The sequence below is a fragment of the Mus musculus genome, chromosome 7 (genome assembly GCF_000001635.26).
Source record: "Mus musculus strain C57BL/6J chromosome 7, GRCm38.p6 C57BL/6J".
In the NCBI taxonomy this organism is placed as follows: Eukaryota; Metazoa; Chordata; class Mammalia; order Rodentia; family Muridae; genus Mus; species Mus musculus.
Window position 1 is genome coordinate 131,220,743 of NC_000073.6, and position 14,757 is coordinate 131,235,499.

Sequence of the window (14,757 nt, forward strand, 5' to 3'; positions counted from 1 at the left end):
TAATTTACTATCTCCCTCCTCCCTAAATGCCTCACTACCTCCCACTGACCCCCTAACTTCCTGATTTCTATGTGACTTTTAGGGTAAACACATAAAACATAATTTGAAGCTAACACTGACATGTGAATGAGAGCATATAGCATTTGTCTTTGGTGGGATCTAGGTACAATAGATTGGTACAAAATATTGTACTAAGTACAATATTTCCCTTTCCACTTATTTGCTTGCAAAGTTCACGATTTCCTTACAGCAGAGTCATAGCCAAATGTGATGATGCATACATATCATTATGCATGCACCAGCCAGTGCATAGCTAGGTTGATTCCACTTCTCAGTATGAACATGATGTGCAAGCTTCTCTGTAGCAGGATATATAAGGTTCTGAAAAGATGGAATGCATGTGGCTAGTAACTATTACAAACTGAGTGCAACATCCTTAGCCAGAGAACTGCCAATTAAAACTACTGCAGGATTTTACCTCACCCCAGTCAGGAGAGCAGGCCATCATCAGGAACACAGATGACCACAAATGCTGGCATGGATGTGGCAAAAGGAGACCCAAAAGGGAGGCCTTAGGCACTATATGTGGGGTGTAAAATAGTACGGGTATTTTGAAAATCATTTTGGGAATTTCTCAAGATGGGGGGGAAGGGAAAGAAAAGAAAAAAAAGAAAAGAAAAGGAAAGAAAAGAAAAGAAAAGAAAAGAAAAGAAAAGAAAAGAAAAGAAAAGAAAAGAAATTACCATATGACCCAGCTATACCAATTCTTTTTCACTATTATTTTAAAAAAACAAGGTCTAACTCTGTAGCCTAGGCTGGCCTCAAACTCATGTTAATACCCCACCTTTCTTATCTTCTGAGCACTGAGATTACAGGGTGCACCCTCATGCTTGGCTATCAGACACTACCCCAAGAAACTTCTCTTTTAACTGTTTTGTATGACTTACCACTGCCCCCTGGGAAGTTTCAGCCCCCATATCATATAGCTCTCTTTCTGTTTCCAAATACCCAAAGGGAATCTGAGCCTGTGCAGCTATGCACTGGTTCTTCTGGAGTCAGTGTTAAACTCTGTTGCCAGCTTAGCCAGGCAGACTCCATCCCAGGATGCGTGACCTTGACCCCACGTCTTCCTTTGGCTATGAGTAGAGCAGGCTAGATGGGGAGTGTGGATAAAGGAATGTTTAGGTTATCCATTGCCATGTAAAACTACCCCCAAAATGCAGACATATGAAATAACTACCATTTTTAAAAAAATGCTTTAGTTTACAAGTTATCTGGGCAGATCTGCTGTTTTAGGTTGGGCTTGCTGGCTGTGACTTTGGTTTACTATGCATGTGGCTCCCTGGAAAGTCAGCTGAAGATGCCTATGTCAGGATTGCCCCCCTGACTTCAGCTGTCTTCAGAAATGAGTGAGGTGACCAGCTACATGTCCTTCATCATCCAGCATGCTAGCCTGAGCTAATGCTCATGATGTCCCAGGGTGCTCAGGGAGCAAAGCTACGAGTGCCTGCTCTCACAACCAAGATGAACCAAAGGCACAGAGCGTAATGCCAGTGCAGGTGGAGTGAGGAGGAGAAGGCTGGCCTCTGACAGGGAGCCTCTCAGTACCTCACTGTAAAGAGAATGATGGCTACCTCTGCAAATATCCCCTCACAGTGAAGCTGTCTTGAAACAGGATAGAGTAGAGAAGGAAGATACCATAGGTTCTGTGGAACAGACCCAGTGGCGTAATTGCATAGACTACTTTAGGTAGCTCAAGAAAAATAAGAACAGAGACTGGGTTGTAGACCATAGCCATCAGTGGGCAGAGAAGGTGGCTTGTATCTCCCTGTTTCCTTTTTCTTCCCCAGGAGGCTGGGCCCCCGTGAGGCTAGCAGGCAACCACGGGAGCTGTGCGGGCCGTGTAGAGCTCTTCTACCAGGGAGTCTGGGGGACTGTGTGTGATGACCTCTGGGACCTTCCACAAGCGAACATCATCTGCAGGCAGCTGGGGTGCGGCTGGGCTGTTTCGGCCCTGAGCGAAGCTTACTTTGGGCAAGGTTCTGGGAAGATTCTCCTTGATAATGTTCATTGCAAGGGGCACGAGGAACACCTGGAGGAGTGCTCCCACCTTGGGTGGTTCTCCCACAACTGTGACCACAGTGAAGACGCCAGTGTCATCTGTTCAGGTGAGGCCCGCTGCCCCTTCGGGTCTAGCTTCGGCCCTTCCAGGAGAACACCCTTCACACTTACTGCTCTTTCCTCTGTAGCAAAAACACTAACAAAAGCACAAGGAAGGAAGGGTGTGCTTTGGCTCACAACTTGAGGACACACTCCACCATGGTGGTGCAAGTGTAAGTGAGCTTGTCTCACTGCCCGTGCAGTCCCAATCAGACGGGAATAGCGCTTGCTTTCCACTTCCCCCCTTTTATTCAGCCTGGGATCCTCATCCATCAGACTATAGTCTTTCATCCTCAGCTAAACCTCTCTGGAAACACTCTTGCAGACAGGTCAAGAGGTGGTGCCAAATCCAGTTAAGCTGACAGTGAGGATAAACTAATTATCACATGATGTGTAAAAATAACTGTTGAATGTGTGCTAGCATGCCAGGCTGTCACAGTCCTGGTACTCCAGTCTCTCCCAGAGCCAGCACACCAGTCCCTCACAGCAGATGTTTTCTTCTCTCACTTTTGTAGATGCTGAATACGGAACGGTCACACTCTCAGGTAGGGAAGACATTGTCTATGTTTGTGGCTCACTGGAAGCTTGGGGAAGAGGTCCTGCTGAATCTGGTTTTGTCATATGCTCCAAGGCAGTGGAGTAGTAGAAAGATAAGATATAAACGCCCAGTTGTCCAAGAGGAGAGTAGACAGTGCTTTCAGAGTCAGCTGGCCTAGATCCTCTGCCCTCTTCCTCTACTGTGCATCCTACGCACAGGAGAACTGATGTCTCAGACTTTGGGAGGACACTTTGTCCAGTAAGGTTTGAGATTTGTATAGGCAAAGTGGCCTATGGTGGGTAGGATGTGGTTGAAATGTGAAATATGGCCAAGAGGCTTCCTTCCTAGCGGGAAAAGGCCAGTGAGACAAACACCGTCCCACCAAGAGGATTCTCTTCCTGCCCTCTCTGCACCTTGTTCCTGGTACAACCCTGGCTCAAAAAACTTTGATTGCTGTTGGTGTTCCTTCATCCTTCCTGGACTTTCTCCCTCTCCCATCAGACCCTGAGGTCCCTTGATAGCATAGCATGCTGTTAGATAATTTTCAGTGCGTGTGTGTGTGTGTGTGTGTGTGTGTGTGTGTGTGTGTGTGTGTGTGTGAGAGAGAGAGAGAGAGAGAGAGAGAGAGAGAGAGAGAGAGAAGTTTATATCCTCCACCAGCTACCAACCCTGCCAAATAGAAATAAATTGGTCCAGAAGGAAAATCTGTAATCGATAAAAGTTGAGAGTTGCTCAAAGGGAGATGTTGGGAGCCTGGAGGAGCCCCTACATCTTCAAGTCCTGACTCAGCATCTCTTAGCAACACTGTGTCAAAGGAAAGCTGAGTGTGTATATGTGCACGCATGAGTGTGTTGGCCACTGAGCCCCAGGAATCTACCTGTGTCTGCTTCCTCAGTACTAGGATTGCAGATATGTGCCACTAAACACAGCTTTGTGTACAAGGGTTCTAGAAATTGAACTCGGGGTCCTGTGCTTTCGAGGTAATCAATCGCTTTACTAATCGAGGCTCCAATCTGGCCCCTGAAGTGGTTTGTCTTCTGATTTCTATATCCTAAATTGTAACCCCCAGCCCCCTGGGTTACTGGAAAAGACTTTAGGAGCTAGAATTTTATGTCTTTCTTTGATTGTTTTTAACAAATCTTTTTTTTTTTTCAATGCTGGGCTTTAAACTGAAAACCTTCTTCATGCTAGGCAAGTACTCTACCACTGAGCTAAGTTCCTGGTTTTCAATGTCTTGGGGTTTTTTCTCCTTTTTTTAATCTAAGTTTTAAAAGTATCTTGTTTTGGGGGGGGGAACAGAGAGTCATCCAGTGAAATCTTAGCAGGGTCAGTGTCAGCACCGCTTGACTATTGTACCTCAAAGCTCTTTGATGTTCAGATCTCACCTCTAGAGACTGATTTAGGAGGCCTGGGAGGGGCTGAGGGGCTGTGCCTGCCATGAGCTTCCCATGATTCTTGTATACAGAGAGCTGTGCAGACCCATGGCACCTGTTGTCCACATGTCCTTTTTGTGTTTGGCAGATCCCCCATTGGCTGCCATGGAAGGAGCAACGAATCCAGGTGAGATCTCAGTGCTTGGATGTCTTCTTCCTTAGTGTTCAAGCCTTGAAGGAATTCTTCCAGGAAACTGTACCAGAATACCACTTATCTAGGTCACCCCACTAGAATTGTTCTACATGAAGAATCCCAAAGAAAAGGCCAGTGTACTTAGGGATGTGATTTCATGTCCAATCAGTCAAAGAAGGAGTTTCAAACAGAGACACAATGCCACTTCTGCATTCTCAAAGCCAGAGCATTGAGTGAAGGCTAGACACGGTCATTCATGTAATGATATTGCCAGTCAGAACCTAGAGCCATTACTTCAGAAGGGGTCCACTCTGAAGAGCATGCTTGCCTTCTCTGCCCTTGTCCTCTCCCCACACCCCCTTTCTCCACACTCTCTTCTTCATTTTCTCTTTTTTCTAGCTTTGACTATGTTTCTGGGTTCTAGAACTTCCAGTTGGCATAGCATAGACTTAGCACCATTTGATGACAAAAATCTAAATGATGATGATGATGCCAGAAGTACCTGGCTGGTCAGAACAAGTCTGCACACAGCCAGATGATCTGACTAGATACGAGTTCTTTACCCTGCCATTGAACTAAATGTTGGAGTAGACATATAGACAACCAGGTTAAAAAACAAAAACCAGACAGGCAAATGTGTGGACTGGTGGATGTAAAATGCTATCATTAATAGAAAGGCATATGACACAGGCCAGCTTCTTTCTACATAATAGCAGATATTTAATAACATCACTTTAAAAATGATGGTTGGGTGGGCCAGCTATTGTCATCATCACATACATACATAGAAGTCCCACACAGGTTCACTCTTAACTGAGAACACTGAAGCAGTGCATCACTCATTGGTTGTTTGAGATCATGAGATATTCATGGGCAGGATGTGATTGACAATGAATGACAGAATCCACAACTAAGGAATAATGAGAAAGTTCTTACCAATATTCATCTTCCTAGAAATCTCCATAAAGATGAGAGCTATATCAAACTTCAGACACGTGCATGCTAATAGCTTACGTTTACAAGATATTTTAAACCATTTTATAACTTCAATACACCCCAAGGCACATCCACAAAGTAATGACCAGTAAAACCTCTTTTTGAAAAAAGTGAAAAGAAAAAAAAGGTGTAAATTATAAAATCAGTAAACTGAACAATACACACTAAAGCTTTAAAGCACCTTTTCTTAGAATTTTATACAATGAGTATAGTGTAGTTGTACCATATCCACCCTCCTCCACCCTTCTAAATGCTTCTATGATCCCCCAATCCACATCTCAAATTTAGGCAATGTCTTTATCTATCTATCTATCTATCTATCTATCTATCTATCTATCTATCTATCTATCTATCTATCATCCATCCATCCACTTATCCATTCATATAGCTACCTATGTGAGTCCAGTTAGTGTTTCCCATGCGCTCAAGGGTTTTAGGACTGATCACTGGAGGAAGGACAACCTATCAGGAGCCTCATCCCTAGATAAAATTGACTGTCCCCCAGGAGCCATCTTCAGCTAGAGATGGGGAATCTCCTGTGAACTCTTCCTCCATCCACATTGGCATGTTGACTGATGTGCTTGTGCAATTTTGTTGTCAAATCCTCTTTCTTATAGAAAAATCTCGGTGTGGTGGAGTTATTACCAGTGCACCCGGAAAAATTAAGAATCCCCCAATGAATGAAATGCATGACAACATAACCTGTGTGTGGGAGATCAGGGCAAGCACCTCTGAGCATATACGGCTGGCGTTCCCATCTCTTGAGTAAGTGATGTATACTATGTGAGCATACAGTGCAGTTCAACATTTTAACTGTTCATCCCTACGCTGGTCCTCATATGCAAGAGTCCTTTGTGCATTTTAAACTGTTTATTTTGAAATAACTGTAAATACAAAAGGAAATTGCAAAAATAATATACATCCCTGTATGCCCCTCACAAGCATCTCTCAGTGGTAGAACATCATCAAAGCCAGTAAATTAATATTGGGGTGTTACTGGTAAGTGGACCAAAACCTCCTATATTCAATTCCCAACAATTTTTACATGTGATTATTTGTGCAGTGGTAGGGGTGTGTAGTTCCACACATTTAACCCTGTGAATGGTATCACAAAGTCACAACTCCATTCCAGGTACATCACACAAAGGAACTTCCCTTCCACCTGGGTCTTCTCGGATTGCCCAGATTGCCCATCTCTGTTCCTTAACCATGATCTATTCTTCACCTCTACGTATTGCCATTCCAAGAATGGAATGGAATCATGTAGCTTGTAGTTTTGGGGGTTCACTCATCACAGTACCCCTAAGATCTATTCAGGTTGCTGTAGTACCCAGGGGCTTTGCTCTTTACTGTGGAAAAGGATTTCATTCATATGGCTGTGCCAGAGTTGGTTAATCCTTTCCACTCTGAGAAACATCTGGCCCACCACTAGACTTCAACTATTGCAAATGTAGCTTCTGGGAACATTCAGGGGAGGTCTTTACGCCAATGTAAGATCATTCATCCGGGCTGAATACCCAAGAGTATGGCTGCTAAGCTATATGGTAAGTACACAGTGAGCTTCTTAGAACAGATAGGCTTTCCCAGGATGACGGTTATGTCATCTTCCTACCAGCAACACATATGACCCAACTTCTCCAAGCCCTAGGTAGTATGTAGGATTTTATATTACCTCTTTTTGTACAAGCCTGTATATATAGATAGCTCTTTATTTTTGCTGCTGTCAGAGAGACTGTGAATTCTATAGCTTCTACACTTTCATTATATGTATAAGGAACTATGAATGATGAATGCTTTTTTGTATGCTGGTGAATTTTTCTAAGACGACGTTGCTTTATTTTTAATGTAATATTTCATATGCTATTTGAAAATTTCAAACATGTATACAATATATTTTGATCATATTCACACTTCCATGCATTTTTAATTAAAAAGAAATTAACTTTAAAGGCCTTGGATAGGAGAGACAAAGACACACACACACACACACACACACACACACAAACGCGCACACACATACACACAGACACTTCACATGTCCTGGCTATCTGGCAAAAGATACAGAATCTGAAGAAATTTTAGGTTTTAGTATTGTAAATACATAAAAATGAAGTTACTCATGGATAAAAATTATACTAAAAAAAAAACCAAGAAACCCCCACATTATTTATCCAATTTGAATTGTGCTTTAGGATGGTTTGGAATGGATAGCTGTCGGGCTGGTGAGAGGGCATAGTCTGCATCAAGCACCGGCGACAGCTACACAAAAGTTCACAGAGCACAGAAACTCTGCAGCTGACAAGGCCAGATGGCTTTCACTAAGCCTATGGGACAGGTCTATTGCCCACATCCCTATAGACAGGCTAGCTTCAAAGCTTGTCTCTGTGGGAAGTGGGGGTGGATTTGAACCTAAAGCCCACAAACAACCAAACCCTATTGCTCATTTTAGACTTTTTCTCTCAAACATCACATAGTAGAATAGCCTTGATTAGCTGTCAGTCCAAGACTGTGAAGTACCCTGTGGTCACAGCAGCTCCCAGGTCTTGAACATGGGTCTTCTAGAGTCAGTGTTCTTCCTCTTCCATCTGTAAAAAGGCCCCTTTCTTTCAGACAGTAATTTTCAAAGAAAATGTACAGGATAAAGTGATCATACTGTGTCTACATCACAGACAGGCTTTGGGCTTGCTCCCATCATTCTTACCGCTATAACATAAAGCAGGATTCACAAAAGCACCTCCTAGCCTTGTGATGAAGAGATTAAGAGGGATTCATATTTGCTTACCCAGCCTTGACTGCACCAACGAGTATTTTGAAATCCTGGATGGCCCTCCGTCCTCCACAAAATCCCTGGGGAAACCCTGCCGTGGGTTGCACATCACCTTCGCATCTCACTCCAGCTCAATGACCCTCGTGTACTTCCGAGGTGAAAACAACATTGGGAAAAACTTCATGGCATATTATTATTTTGAAGCCAAAGGTAAGACGATGGCACAGAGTCACCGCTCTGCACTTCCTGGTGATATGTCATCATTTGTTCTGTGACTTTGGACAAGACACTTGACTGATGGCGAATCTGTTGTGAGGATTCATACAACAGAAGCTGGGTCATTAGGGAGTCATTTCCGATAATACTTTGTCTCTGGTCCCAGATGGGTGTTTTAGATGGTACAGAGAAAGGGAACATGTTCCCTGTAGGACCTCTCTCAGTCTTGTGCACACTAATAAGGAGGTCAAGATGTATATACAAGATGAAATTGGAGGGTAAATGGAATATCCTAAGTTAAAGCAAACCAATAAAATATTGTGTGTGCTAGAATATGCTGCACAGACACACATGTGCACATCAAAACGGGACAAGAGAAAAGACAGGATCACTATTGGCTGCAAACACCAAGGAAAACACCAGGGGAATATTCATTTTTAATTTCCCTGTGACATTAGGTAGGCTGTTCATAGAGAAACAACAAGAGAACTCATGAGGAGTAAGATAAGTGTTGGAAATGAGTTGCAGTGCATGGTGGGAAGGCAGAGGCTAAGTTGAGGGTCTCTGTTAAAGCACAGTATACACAAGTTGGTAAGATCAATGAAAAGAATTGTGAAATCAGTTAAAACAATAACATCCATCTGCTAGAACAGAAAAGCTCCTTGCCTGTGTTATGCTTACACAGGCATCTCACTCCAACTCAATGCTTGGTCATTCTTTTTTACAGAGGGGAAACTGAGGTCTCAGAGGTTCAGTAATTACCTAGGGTTCTACTCTACTCTCTACCTATAAATACCAGTGAACCCTTATATCTGTTTTGTCTAAGATGGTGTTAAGAACAGTCCCCACAGCCTTTAGAAAATGATGGGCTAACTACCGAGCAAGCTGTAAGACAGAGGAGATGCTCTGTACCAAACGATGGATCATATGTCTCCATAATTGGGATGATATATCTGTTGACTGTAGTTTTCTTGTTTTTGCAGAGATGACAACAAAGACCCCGTATCTGATCAGTAAGTCACCTCTCATGTCATTACCTGACATTTTTAGTTCATGTTTCTTCCTCTGCCCCCACTCCTGATGATTTTTTTTTTAAGATGGGGTCTTACTAAGCACTTCTGGCTGTCCTGAAACTCACTATATAGACAGGGTGGCCTCAAACTCACAAAGATCCACTTGCCTCTGCTTCCCGAGTGCACCGCCATGCCCAGCCTTCCTGGTGATTTGCTGTCAACCTTTGCTCCCGTGCTCCTGTTTCCTAATTCCTAGTTCAAGTCTCAGATGACAGAGAGGTTCTGTCGGCAGGGTTTCTGCATGAGCATAATGTCCAGTCACACTGGAACCAAGTTACATTGACTCAACCAGCCGGTCACTTTATGTTGATACTTGTCTATTTAATTTCCCAATTCCTTGTTTGTTTTTAAATAGGTATTTAACTCATTTACATTTCCAATGCTATCCCAAAAGTCCCCCATACCCTCCCCCACTCCCCTGCCCAACAACTCCCACTTTTTGGCCCTGGCGTTCCCCTGTACTGGGGCATATAAAGTTTGCAAGTCCAATGGGCCTCTCTTTCCAGTGATGGCCGACTAGGCCATCTTTTGATACATATGCAGCTAGAGTCAAGAGCCCCGGGGTACTGGTTAGTTCATAATGTTGTTCCACCTATAGGGTTGAAGATCCCTTTAGCTCCTTGGCTACTTTCTCTAGCTCCTCCATTGGGAGCCCTATGATCCATCCATTAGCTGACTGTGAGCATCCACTTCTGTGTTTGCTAGGCCCCGGCATAGTCTCACAAGAGACAGCTACATCTGGGTCCTTTCAGCAATATCTTGCTAGTGTATGCAATGGTGTCAGCGTTTGGAAGCTGATTATGGGATGGATCCCCGGATATGGCAGTCTTTAGATGGTCCATCCTTTTGTCACAGCTCCAAACTTTGTCTCTGTAACTCCTTCCATGGGTGTTTTGTTCCCAATTCTAAGAAGGGGCAGTGTGTCCACACTTTGGTTTTCATTCTTCTTGAGTTTCATGTGTTTAGCAAATTGTACCTTATATCTTGGGTATTCTAAGTTTCTGGGCTAATATCCACTTATCAGTGAGTACATATTGTGTGAGTTCCTTTGTGATTGGGTTACCCCACTCGGGATGATGCCCTCCAGGTCCATCCATTTGCCTAGGAATTTCATAAATTCATTGTTTTTAATAGCTGAGTAGTATTCCATTGTGTAAATGTACCACATTTTCTGTATCCATTCCTCTGTTGAGGAGCATCTGGGTTCTTTCCAGTTTCTGGCTATTATAAATAAGGCTGCTATGAACATAGTGAAGCATGTGTCCTTCTTACCGGTTGGAACATCTTCTGGATATATGCCCAGGAGAGGTATTGCGGGATCCTCTGGTAGTACTATGTCCAATTTTCTGAGGAACTGCCAGACTGATTTCCAGAGTGGTTGTACAAGCTTGCAATCCCACCAACAATGGAGGAGTGTTCCTCTTTCTCCACATCCTCGCCAGCATCTGCTGTCACCTGAGTTTTTGATCTTAGCCATTCTGACTGGAGTGAAGTGGAATCTCGGTGTTGTTTTGATTTGCATTTCCCTGATGATTAAGGATGTTGAACATTTTTTCAGGTGCTTCTCTGCCATTCGGTATTCCTCAGGTGAGAATTCTTTGTTCAGCTTCTGAGCCCCATTTTTTAATGGGGTTATTTGATTTTCTGGAGTCCACCTTCTTGAGTTCTTTATATATATTGGATATCAGTCCCCTATCTGATTTAGGATAGGTAAAGATCCTTTCCCAATCTGTTGGTGGTCTTTTTGTCTTATTGACAGTGTCCTTTGCCTTGCAGAAGCTTTGCAACTTTATGAGGTCCCATTTATCGATTCTGGATCTTACAGCACAAGCCATTGCTGTTCTATTCAGGAATTTTCCTCCTGTACCCATATCTTCGAGGCTTTTCCCTACTTTCTCCTCTATAAGTTTCAGTGTCTCTGGTTTTATGTGGAATTCCTTAATCCACTTAGATTTGACCTTAGTACAAGGAGATAGGAATGGATCAATTCTCATTCCTCTATGTGATAACAGCCAGTTGTGCCAGCACCATTTGTTGAAAATGCTCTTTTTTCCACTGGATGGTTTTAGCTCCCTTGTCAAAGATCAAGTGACCATAGGTGTGTGGGTTCATCTCTGGGTCTTCAATTCTATTGCATTGGTCTACTTGTCTGTCACTATACCAGTACCATGCAGTTTTTATCACAATTGCTCTGTAGTAAAGCTTTAGGTCAGGCATGGTGATTCCACCAGAGGTACTTTTATCCTTGAGAAGAGCTATCCTAGGTTTTTTGTTATTCCAGATGAATTTGCAGATTGCTCTTTCTAATTCATTGAAGAATTGAGTTGGAATTTTGATGGGGATTGCATTGAATCTGTACATTGCTTTTGGCAAGATAGCCATTTTTACTATATTGATCATAGGGGTCACTGACTCCAGTCCAATGGTTAGGTGTAAGTATCTGTGCCTGTCTCAGCCAGCTGAGAGGCTTAGGGCCTCTCAGAGGACAGCCATGTCTGTAAGCTCCTGTCTGTAAGCATCAGTAATAGTGTCAGGTCTTGGTGCACTCCCACCCCCCATGAAATCGATCCCAAGTTGGGCTGGTCACTGGAGACTACCTTTCCTTCAGAGGACTGCCTGGTCTGGTCTCAGTGGGAGAAGATGTCCCTAATCCTTGAGAGACTTGAGGCCCCAGGGAAGGGGAATACCCAGTGGTGGGGGGAGAGGGGGAGCGCCCTCTTGGAGACAAGGGGGGAGGAAAATAGGATGAGGAACTGTGGGAGGGAGAGCGGGAGGTGGGCAATGGCTGGAATGTAAATAAATAAAATAAATTTTTAAAAAGCTATGAACAAATTTCTAGATTCTTCCAAACTACCAAAGTTAAACCAATAAAAGATCACTAACTTGCAAAGACCCATAAGAAATAAGTTGAAATAGTAATAGTGAGGATGAAGATGATAGCTTCAAAAACGCCCAGACTGATTCACAGAAGAATTCAACCAAACTTTCTAGATAACTCTATAACCAATACTTTAAAAATCATTAGAAAACTAGGAGCAGAAGAATTACTCTAGATCTCCTTCCATGATGCCAGTATTACTTGAAAAAAAAAAGACAGGGGAAAAAGAAAAGAAAAGAAAACTACAGGCCAGTGTCCCCAGGGAACACAAATGTAAAAGTCCTCAACAAAATACTAGCAAACTGAATGGAGACCCATCTGAAAGATCACCCACCATAGTAATATTGGACTTGTCCTAGAGACACTGGGATGGTTCAGAATGTGGAAGTCATTCATAAATGTGATAAATGGAATTATAGACAAAAATCACATGATCCTCTCAATTGATGCAGGAAAGACTTTTGGCAAAATTTAGTATACCTCACAATAAAAGTTCCAGGAGCAGTAAGACTGAAGGGAGCATACGTTAACATAATAAAGGCTACGCAGGACAAACCCATAGCCAACATCATACTAAATGGAGAAAACCTTAAAGCAATTTCCTAAAAATCAGGAATGAGGCTGGGATGTACTGGGGGCCAGCCCCGGCGAGGTCTTCTTTCTTTCTGTTCTTAGTTCTTGAGGCAGCAGAGGGGGAAGAGCATCAGTGGAGCTTAAGACTTTGTCTTATGAGATATTTAGGGTTGCTGTATAATAATAGAGAGTTTACTTATCTGCGTCTAAGCTACTTTACTACTGTAGCTGCCCTGCCTGCTGAGTTCCTCTGAGGCCAGAGGTACTTAGGGCCTTGTCCTAAAACAGCAGGGGATTAAGTAAAGCAGCTTTGGTTCGAACTCCACAGGAATTCAGTAGCTCTAACTTTCAGCCTGCTAGTTGAAGTCATAGGGAAAAAAAAGACACTTTGAAAAGTGAATTTAGCATTTATTTCTAAGTTGTAAAAAGTTTCCTATGAAAACTCTTTAAAAATGGGGGGTGGGGAGTGGGAAAAAATCCTTAGCAGAGTAAGGGAAATTCACAAGCCTCTCTTTGTCCTCAGCATCTATACATCTTTCAGAATATATGATCACATAGAGCTAGATTACAGACTGTTGTCAGCTGCTATGTGGGTAATGGGAATTGAACTCAGGTCCTCTGAAAGAACAGCCACTGCTTTTAACCACTGAGGCATCTCTCCAGCCCCATATATGTATATACTTACATAGTACATATATAAGTATATATACACACATACATATATACATATATGTGCATATATGTGTATATATATGTGTGTGTATATCTATATCTATCTATATCTATATCTCTCTATATATGTATAGATATATCTATAGATATCTTATATACCAATAACAAACATGCTGAGAAAGATCATGGAAACACTTTCTTTAAAAATGGCTTCTAAAAAATATCTAGGAATAAAGCTAGCTGAAGAGGCAGAAATACCTCTACAATGGAAATTGAGTTGAAATTAAGACTAACCATCACAAGAAGCAAGTCAAAAGGTGGGGGATGGTTCCTCCCAGAAAAACAGTGTATGAGTGTTTTCATTTTAGCACAAATTAAGTTATATTTTTGGTGCTGATGCAAAGGGGTCAGCTTCCATGCTGCTGGGCTACATTAGACCCATGTGAAGAGAGGGTTTGGCTTAGGACATTGTATAAGTGAGAAGATGAAAGAATCCAGGGGGGTCTGGGTGTTCAATGAAGGATGGTGCCCTTGACCTCATAAGTCTACCCTCATCTTGTCCCCACAGCCATCCCCACAGCAACTTCCAAGATGGTAACAGAAAGACCACGTAAGTCCCAGGAGGCACCTATTTGAGTACCAAGTGTTTCTTTCTCTCAGCGCCCATGTCTGTATATGTTGTACCTGCTTTGTGGTGTGAAATGCTAGAACTACATACAGTCCATTTGCTTGCAAATGAATCAACTAACTCTACACTAGAACACAGGACCACTGCAAACCCCAACAGTCACAACCTGAATAAACAGATTGTTTTGTTGTTATAGCTATTATTATTGTTTGGTTTTGCTTTTGTACCTTTCAGAATTCTCAAATACTCCCAGTGGGAACATCTCACCTCTTCCCGTATCTGACTCAGGTATAATTAGCCTTCCCATCACAATCGCTAACTGATTTTTCTAAAATGGGCAATGAACTAGACAAGCAGAAAAAGAATAAGGCACTTCTGAAGCAGGGGGTGCAGAGGGCCTTAAATAGATAGACATGTTGTTTGCCATGAGTAGATTTCAGGGGAATCCTTTTGATTTTTTTCTGCTTTTAGTTCCTTCACTGATAAGGTTGGCAAACTAACACCCTGCTGTAACCTTGAGCTATCATAAAAGTGACACTTGAAAAGTTCTCACAAAAATAACAAAGTTTTATACAAGATTCATATTTTTTCTGCATTAAGCTCAAACAGAGTTGTGCATGTTTCTGACATAATAGATAGTAATTAGTGGATTTTGTATGCCCTAAATGCTATTGACAACCCCTTTGACTT

General features: G+C 42.6%; 1 protein-coding gene across 2 annotated transcripts in view; it reads left to right on the forward strand.

Annotated features, from left to right (window-relative positions):
- Cdcp3 (CUB domain containing protein 3) overlaps positions 1-14,757 on the forward strand; it is a 132,051-nt gene that overhangs the window by 46,341 nt on the left and 70,953 nt on the right. For both annotated transcript variants that reach the window (NM_001370825.1, NM_175166.3), the window contains exons 8-15: positions 1,851-2,168; positions 2,676-2,705; positions 4,220-4,258; positions 5,878-6,025; positions 8,047-8,237; positions 9,227-9,256; positions 14,008-14,049; positions 14,302-14,355. In NM_001370825.1, the coding sequence (NP_001357754.1) occupies positions 1,851-2,168; positions 2,676-2,705; positions 4,220-4,258; positions 5,878-6,025; positions 8,047-8,237; positions 9,227-9,256; positions 14,008-14,049; positions 14,302-14,355 (852 nt within the window). The remainder of the gene's footprint in view (positions 1-1,850; positions 2,169-2,675; positions 2,706-4,219; positions 4,259-5,877; positions 6,026-8,046; positions 8,238-9,226; positions 9,257-14,007; positions 14,050-14,301; positions 14,356-14,757) is intronic.